Source organism: Vespula pensylvanica, chromosome 1, assembly GCF_014466175.1.
Source record: "Vespula pensylvanica isolate Volc-1 chromosome 1, ASM1446617v1, whole genome shotgun sequence".
NCBI lineage: Eukaryota > Metazoa > Arthropoda > Insecta > Hymenoptera > Vespidae > Vespula > Vespula pensylvanica.
In genome coordinates this window covers 36,628-45,626 of record NC_057685.1, presented here as the reverse complement: position 1 = coordinate 45,626, position 8,999 = coordinate 36,628, and the positions used below count along the sequence as shown (strand labels likewise).

General features: G+C 30.2%; 2 protein-coding genes and 1 non-coding gene across 4 annotated transcripts; 2 read left to right on the top strand and 1 right to left on the bottom strand.

Annotated features, from left to right (window-relative positions):
- Positions 1 to 418: 418 nt before the first annotated feature.
- LOC122634232 (asparagine synthetase [glutamine-hydrolyzing]) lies at positions 419 to 3,953 on the bottom strand. Its single transcript, XM_043822963.1, has 10 exons — positions 3,879 to 3,953; positions 3,440 to 3,594; positions 3,228 to 3,353; positions 2,900 to 3,136; positions 2,629 to 2,803; positions 2,314 to 2,543; positions 2,100 to 2,227; positions 1,615 to 1,904; positions 1,259 to 1,493; positions 419 to 1,151 (listed from the first exon to the last, which is right to left on the bottom strand). The coding sequence occupies exons 2-10, from the start codon at positions 3,563 to 3,565 to the stop codon at positions 992 to 994; spliced, it is 1,707 nt and encodes a 568-aa protein (XP_043678898.1). The 5' UTR covers positions 3,566 to 3,594; positions 3,879 to 3,953; the 3' UTR covers positions 419 to 991.
- On the top strand, positions 496 to 568 carry Trnar-ccu. Its single transcript has one exon. It is a non-coding gene; the product is annotated as a tRNA-Arg (tRNA).
- An 850-nt stretch (positions 3,954 to 4,803) lies between the features above and the next one.
- LOC122634264 (MICOS complex subunit MIC27) lies at positions 4,804 to 7,485 on the top strand. Of its 2 annotated transcripts, none has more exons than XM_043823042.1 (6): positions 4,804 to 4,998; positions 5,695 to 5,870; positions 6,094 to 6,233; positions 6,466 to 6,699; positions 7,018 to 7,199; positions 7,359 to 7,485. In XM_043823042.1, the coding sequence occupies exons 1-6, from the start codon at positions 4,858 to 4,860 to the stop codon at positions 7,410 to 7,412; spliced, it is 927 nt and encodes a 308-aa protein (XP_043678977.1). In that variant the 5' UTR covers positions 4,804 to 4,857; the 3' UTR covers positions 7,413 to 7,485. The 2 variants fall into 2 exon arrangements, with proteins under 2 accessions (XP_043678977.1, XP_043678984.1); XM_043823049.1 differs by lacking the exon at positions 4,804 to 4,998 and adding an exon at positions 5,285 to 5,388.
- Positions 7,486 to 8,999: the final 1,514 nt, after the last annotated feature.

The window sequence follows — 8,999 nt, the reverse complement described above, 5'->3', positions numbered from 1 at the left end:
ATCAGTTTGTCTTTGAACCACTAGGCGTCGCATAAATCGCATCTTCTCGCAACGCTCAAATTGTAAACATTACAATATACACGATTATAAGAAATGTGTATATATACATATATACCATATAATAATTTATAGTAATCAAATTTGCATAATTTCTTAAACAATAGCACATTTCTTAAACGTCACATAATCATTAACACACTGAAGGCAAAGTAATTTTAATTTGATATTTCATAAGTTGGGAATTTCAAATTCATAGATGTAACTGATCAGCTACGATTTAAAAAACAACTGACATACGAATGACTTTGACAATTATCATCGAATCTCTTTTCTATTGAATTTCGCAATTCTTTTTGTTTGATCAAGTTAAAATGTGATTTATTTTCAACTGAAATGTGTTAAAATGGATTATGAATCAATATATTTATGTTAGATTTACTTTATTCAAATTTTATTTTTACCATAGTTGTATAAACAGAAAGTAACAAGTTGTAAGCCCCTGTGGCCTAATGGATAAGGCATCGGTCTCCTAAACCGGGGATTGTGGGTTCGAGTCCCACCAGGGGTAAGTGTATATTTTTTTTTTCTTTAGTATCGCCATTGTACAGAATTATTTTGAAACATTCAATCGAAAGAATTAGCTTTGAAACAACACGCAGAATATAATATTAATATTATTAGCAATTTTTGAGTGTTTTATATCTCTCTTACGGACCACTTTTATAATTTTAATTATAAGAATGGTTTAAAAGTTGCATTTTTTTGTTTATATAATATGATCAAGTATACTACCGAATACTTTCATATTATTTTTATATCATTAGTACATAAATGTTGTAGCATATATTTGATTCTTTTATAACTTGCATAAAAGAAAGAATTTTCCCAAATTTATTTCGTAAATATAATCGTATCATGTTATTAAATATGATAAAAAGATATTAACAATTTCGTTTATAGCATAGGTACATCTTTTCATATAATTCTATCCTCAGTTATCAATCTGATGATCGTCATTACTATTTGTATCTGCAGAATAGTGATTAATAAATCGTGCGGATGGATCCACGATGTCTTTCACCCAACGTGGCATCCAAAAATAAGGAGTAAAAGTTTCAGCTTGACCACCGTAATATGATTCGAATACATTTCTATAAAAAAAAAATGACAAGCGTTAATTTAATTTTATGATCTTGATTTACGTGAGTTTTTAATTAATTTAAAAGAGAGAGAGAGAGAGAGAGAGTGATTTCATCACCTGTAATAAATGGCTTCTTTAGTCTTTGGCGTACAGTGGGGATATTTAATGTGTGCTTTTGCTAAATCTTCATCTTGTACTTTATCTTCCACAATATCTTGAATGATTTGAAAAAGAGATTTTTTAATGGAAGTAACACCATCGCTAAATGCTTCTTTATGTCGCCAAAGTATTTTAGATGGTAGTATATCAGTACCATCAAATGCAGCTCTTAATAAATATTTTTCAATTCCACCTGTATCAAAAAGAATCTGAATGAAAAGATGTTCATTTTAAATATTTAATTTATCTTGGAAATATATTTTGTGTTAAACCAATTTAACGTTTGATAAATTTGAAACATGTATTTTAATTACCTTGTGGTTGTCTAATGGCAGCATCAAGTGACAGATAGTAATTTGTAAATTGTATATCAAGAAATGGAACTCTAAGTTCTAAACTAAATGCACTGGTTGTCCTATCAGCTCTTAAGCCATCATAAAGATAAATGTCTTTTAGTAATCTAATTGACTCATTGTGCGCATCCATAGCTGTGGGAGCATCTCTGAAATAAATATATCCTTGTGCTAATTCATCCGCACCTTCTCCACTAAATATCACAGTTGTTTCTGTATTTTGAGAAATATATCTTGATATAATATACATCCTATAACATAAAATAATATTTATAATTATTTATAATTCATTCTTCCTTATTTTTAACTTGGTGATTAAAGCAGTTAAGGTTGATTCTTCTCAAGCTCTGTTTATAATTAAGTAATTTTCTACCAAACGTACATGCAAATAGAAAAGATCTTTATTAACGAATGACTTATATATGAAAATATATGAAAAATCTTACGCGACGGAAGCTCGTATTGTTGTAATGTCAAACGTTTCTAAATGGTAAATAACTTTATCCAAAATTTCAGCTACGTCTTTAGAAGAGAAAATAATTTCATGATGTTCCGTTCCTATATAGCTTGCAACCTAATACATAAAACATATACATCTTTTTTTTTAAATATACGCAAGAATCGATAGTGGTAATAGTAATAGAAAAATATAGTATTTACCTGTCTTGCTGCAATAATATCTGGACTATCTCCCATACCTATTGCAAAACTTTGTATTTTATACGGCAACTTATGTTTTTTTGCATGCTGTACAAGCGTAGCTGCAACTAAGCTGGAATCTAATCCACCGGACAACAAGCAACCTATTCGCCTATCTGCCAATAAGCGTTTTTCTACGGCTGCCGAAAATAATTTTCTGATGTTCTTATGTACATCGCTATTACTTAGCACTGAAAAATATATTTTATGGCATTATTATTAATATTAGATGAATATAAGAGAAGATCTTACTTTATATTTTCATGTCTAACATACTATTCCAAGGTGTATAAACTTGAAAGTTAGGTTTGTCTCCTGGCTTATGATAATCGACGGTTTGTAAAAGTCTTGTTCGGCCGTCGTTTAAAAGTTCATATTCCTCGTAATTACCCGGTAGAAACGGTTGCAATATGTACTCGTCTTCGATATGTTTACGTATACCAATGAGACCCTGTATAAATATGATAAATAGATATACGTGCCTTATGTATTATAAAATTTATACATATATTTCACATATATACAAAAAAATTAGCTTTAAAATTACTTTGCTTTCGGAAGATATCGCTAAATGTCCACTATTTGAATATAATTTGAATAAGGGTCTAACGCCATATGGATCTCTTCCGATAATTATTTTCTTTTGTTCGATATCTAGTAAACAAAATGCAAATACACCATCTAAAGATCTTGCAACATTGTCGGATCCACCTTGGGCATATAAATGCAAAATTACTTCTACATCGCACTTGGTTGTATATTGAAAATTATATTGCTCTCTTAACTGTAATGTAAAAAAAATTTTTATCTCTTATGTCTCATATGTAATACAATTTATACAATTTGTGTAGTTTTCAGAACTGATATAGATTTACCTTATTGCAGTTATAGATCTCTCCATTGCACAATAAAAAAAGATATGGGTATTTGTTAAGCCTCATCGGTTGCATCCCATTATGACAATCGACGATCGCTAATCTATGAAACGCAAGATATCCATTCTGCATCATAATATTTCAGAAATTAAAAACATGAACCTTTAATAAAGTATTGCATTTTATTTTATCGATCGAAAAGAATTTTATACCTTAACTCTATTATCAAATTCAATTCGAAATGCTTCAGGTCCACGATGAGATATTTTTTCAAAATTTTCACAGATACAATTCATAGGCTTTCCATCTAAACCAAAGAGAGCCCAAATTCCACACATTTTATGCACGTTCCGTCAAGCTTCTTCCCCTGTACGGTACAATACATTTTAATAATTATTCTTTGATAACATATCAAGGGTAAATTTAACAACAGATTGATCTTTGATTTACACAAATCGGTATATTATTTGACGAAGATTCATAATAGTTCTCTTTCTTTAATTCATTAATTTAAGGATTTATTATTTTGTTTTTCTTATATTTCTTACATTATAAACTATTCATAAATAAATAAATGAAATTCTACTACTATGTAATGATGTAATTACTATACGTAATGATGTAATTAAATAGTAAGTATCACTAGTTTACCTGCGTTCACTAATATTAGAATTAAAAATTATATATTTTGCAAAAAATATATGAAAAGTAATGAAAAAATATTTACTTATTTAAATATTTATTTATATAGCTTTGCGAAATATGCTCTATATAAGAGAACTTTTAATTTCTTGATTCGACACGTGGAACGCACGCGTTCACGACGAACTCGTATGTACCAAGTAACACATACGATATCCATACGTATAACACATACGTATTTAATGCGTATGGTTATGCGTATGCGTACGATATGCATATGTATATACATATGTATATGTATATGTGTATGTGTATGTATATGTATATATATTTATATTTATATGGGTGTAAAGCCATTCCGATATCTGATATTTTTAAACAAATGACGTATTGATAATGCACGGTTCGAAAGATTATGTGATCAATTTATATAAAAGCGAACAGCGTTCTCTTCACCGATAACAGAGGAGAAATTTATCTTTCATTAGTAAAACTTTTCTTATAACTCATTTTATTCAATCGATTTTGTTCAATGCGTGTGCGTTGATTTTGATTTAATATTCATAAATATCTTTTCATTCGTATCTTCTTTAATGATTGATCTTGGCGATTGTAAAATGTGTGTCTTGCTAGTTGGCTACATAACAACGTACAAAACGAGCTTTACAAGAGATAGTTACAATAAAATATAAAATTCTATTTACAGCAAATTGTTTCCGAGCCGATCGAAAAATATGCTTTCCGAGATTTACACGATTTATTGTACATGTATGTGCATAATTTGTACATTAGCTGTGAAGTTTCACGTTCATTTCCTAAAGCAAACACACGCATACACATAGAGACGTTACCGTAGCAACGTTTTCCACTCTGGGAGTATTGTTTTGTGTGTATGGTGTAAGTTCAAATAAATATCAGATTAGATTTTTTGGCCATTAAAATTGAGATAATATCATTGATAAAGCGTTTTAATATAATTCAATGGGAAATGAATGATTTTGTACACAAATTTTTGGATTACACAATTGGAAATATTTTTGGAAAAGATATAACGTGTCGGGAACCGGTTCATCGTTGCGATAATTATCAACCCGGTATTCTAACGGAATTTGGAAGAGTCGGTATAAAAGTATGTGTGTTACGGTTTTATATATATATATATATATATACATACACCTACATATATGTATATATACATATATAATTTCCTATTTTTAGGAAAATATTCTTTTATTATTTTTCTAACATCTCTCGTGTTTTTCTTCTATCCTATAGAAGCTCGCAAAGTCACTTCATACCGTGTTATAAGGAGTGTCACTTACTCTGTTTTCCAAAGTTTTCCAAAAATTTCTCGGTCGGTATATCATTCACCTCCTTTACCGAATTACGTATCTAACGGTTACGTATACGACGCGTATCTTATAGCGGTTAAACGGCATTATTGTATTTAATATAATAGTTAAACCTTCGCGTCATTGTTTATACACGAAGTCATTATTTTATAATGAACAGATTAAAGGTAATTATGTGATTATGTTGGATAAATGGTCTCGACTAGTGTTTTTTCAACTTTTATTCGTGAATTCGTTTGTCTGACAATGAGATACGTAATGTCTTATGTCTTTCTCATTAATATTTTCATTGAATTCTGTTTAACCGTATTACCTGTAATATAACAAGAATTAATATCTTACCGTGTTACTCTTTGCTTAATTTTTATATTATTTAATCGAAGAAAAAAGCATAGAAGAGGATACACATATATTTTTTTATTATTTTGTACCGTCTTATAAAATTTAAACTTGATTCATTTATGTTTATACAGTTTTTGAAAAAGTTCTTAATGCCATGTGGACTTTGCGCAGCAGTGCCAGTACTTCGATCTCAATCTCCTCAAGATCCACCTGATCCTTGCAACAATAAGAAAGAAAGCAAGATGATTCGTCCTTCAGAACTTCCTATTTATCCGTTAGAAGATGTTTACTCTAAAGATATTCCATGGTAAACCATCGGTAATATGTTTCCTAATTTTGAAAGAGTTGTAATTTTATATTTCTAGAAGTCTATATGTAATAGTAATTTGTATGTATGCGTTATTAAGTGAACAAAAAAATAAATGGGATAATAATAACAGTAAGTGGGGTAGTAAGTAAGAAAAATAGAGTTCAATGTTTCTTCAGGTTATGATATTGTACAAATTGATTCTTAGAGACGTTACTTGCAGTTCAAACGTTTATCCATCTTCTGCTTTGGAGCAACAATTTGGGACGATTAGAAGATCTCTGCAAGGTGTCATGTTACAATGGCAAATCATATCAGATACTGTTACGTCGAAGATAAATACTGGATTGGATCATAGTCAATGTAAAGAAATATATCAATTTATTAAAAGGATATATTGTTTATTTAAAGAAATTATAGCTTAGTACGATTAAAGCTTTTTCCATGTATTGAAATGAAATTATTAATGTTATTTAGTAGTTAACGTAATTGTTTGTGCTTCGGTATATTGCATTTGAGACGAGTATAAATAATATTTTTATATGTCAAATTCTAAATAACTTCTCGTACTTCTCTCGCTTGATCTTTTTTTTAGATTTAGTGGAGTATCTACAAGAAGAAGATAATATTATGCCACGATTTGGTGCTATTGGAATTGGTGGACTGACAGGTATAATATTTGGACTTCGAGGAGGCTTCTTAAAAAAATTGATGTACACCAGTACAGGTGCTCTTACCATTGGAGCCATTTGTTATCCCAAGAAAGCTCAGGAAAGTTTAGAATATGCTAAACATTATGCTAATGTTAGTTATAACTTTATTTATGGCGGTGAGTAGCAATATCGTTTGATGTACATTTAATAAAATAAATCGTAGGATTAAAGTTAACATTAATCTCCTCTATCAATAAAACATTTTACTTATCATTATATTTTACAAGAAGATAATGTTTAATGTATCTTTTGAAATAGGATTTTACATATTTCAATTAGTTTAGATTTATTTATAAAAGATATGCATACAATACATAAGATTATTCTTTTCCTATATTTATCCTTAAGTGTTATGAATTGTTTATAGAGTTATTATATATTGTTTGATAGTGTTATCATACTCTTAGATTCTAAGATTATATTACTTATTTCAGTGAAACCAGGAGATGATGAGCGAGTATTACCAGATATTAAATTGGCAGATTTATCGACATTTAAAATGCCTAGTACTTTTTCGGAATTCGTAGAATTGAGCACTGATACGGGGCGGGCTATTGTTAGTTTAGTTGGTTCTTTAAGCGAGAAGACATGGGAATTTGTAACTGATAAGAAAGAGGTATATCGTATTTTACATATATATATATATAAATTAATTTTTAAATACATATTTTTAATTAAAAATATATCGTGACATCGTTTAATCGTGCTGCGTGCATAAAATTACTTTTTATGCAGTCGATTGTCCGATTTATTGCATAAGATCGTTGCATTGCAGGTGACGAAATCTGCGCTTAAGGCAGACTCTGAAAATAATGAAAAAATTGATTGAAGAGACAACTACGTCGGATTTTCTAAATCGTAATTGTTTGTAAAAATATATGGTAACAAATATTAGAAAAATATTTCATTGTTATTTATGTATGTAAGATATATGTGTATATTGATTTCTATAGGTCACATTTTTTCTCGAATAGTACTCTATAGTTCATTCTTATAATTCATTAAGAAGATATAAATAATACTAATAGAACGAGAGAAGAATATATGTTATTCGAAAAGTTTCTTTAATTTCTCTCTCTCTCTCTCTCTCTCTCGTGAGAACTTTTATATAAAAATCTAATATGAGTAATATAAGAAAAAAATAAATGTAAAAATGAAATTTTAGATATAGATTGTAGAATCGTCAATCGTAATCACGCTCCTTTAAAAACATATAATATTGAAGTTTGATTAGCACATTAAGGCTACATTATACCTGCTTACAAATCTGTCGTAGTAGATTAATCAAGCTACTTCTTTATTTTTATTTTATGTGTACGTTCGTTGGTTCGTAATGAGAGAGAGAGAGAGAGAGAGAGAGAGAGAGAGAGGTGTGGGGTGGGAAGAGAGAAAGAATCTTCTTAATTGACTCGGCGTCGAGCGCGTTAGGTCCAATTGTTGGGGTAAATGCGGTAATGTAATACTGTCGTAGAATCTTCCCACATCTTTCCAACATGTGGCGCTTCATATTCGCCTAACTGAATGTTACATTCGTGAGGATAGGTATCGCGTGTATATCTCTTGCATCGGTCGCGTTATATAAATGTACGTAGGTGAAGTGTAACACGTACCACACGTACCACAGGTAGTCCGAATTCTAAACACATACATTCTTGGAGCTATACGAGCTATACTTTTAAGGAACCTTAGTATTCTTTGCTGCTTAGCTAATATATAAAAGAATATTGTTGATACTATTGATGTAAATTGAACAAAGAGTATAAGATACGAATTAGATTCGTTTAATGACAACGCAATAAATATCTCGTCTTTTCTTTTTTTATAAATCGAACCCTAACATCCTAACGTGATTATGTCTGTTAGGATTTGGTCTAACACGTGCCTTTTTGTTAGATATATCTTGGTATTTTGCATTAATTTACAATACGCAACGAATAGATTGACGCTGTATACATAATATGTTAAATATTAGATATACAATATGTTAAAGATTTATTTCACTCATGTTACGAAAGTCGAGGCGAAGTAAACTCCTTTTCAATTAGGTATCCACGAAATATTCTATATTAAATGTTAGAGTAATTATTATAGAGCGGCGTTGTTCCCTTTCTGAGCTTAGAATGCCGATTGTAAGGAAAAAGAAGCGATGAAATGACTGTAGTGTCATAGATTGCCTTTCCACTTACTCTTCCGCATGCTACAATTCGCAAAGTATCCGATGGCTTGAAAGGTATATAATACTAAGGGGCTCCGAGGAAAGTTAATGCGCTGAGTCGAACGAACTTCCGGGTCTTCAGTGACCCTCGCTTGTACCGGAAGCCAAAGAAGTCACGAGGAGCCGTTACATCGAGGGCATAAAAGCATTTAAGGAGTTGGCGTTTTGTTCCATTACCGGAAACAAAGGTGTTATTACGAA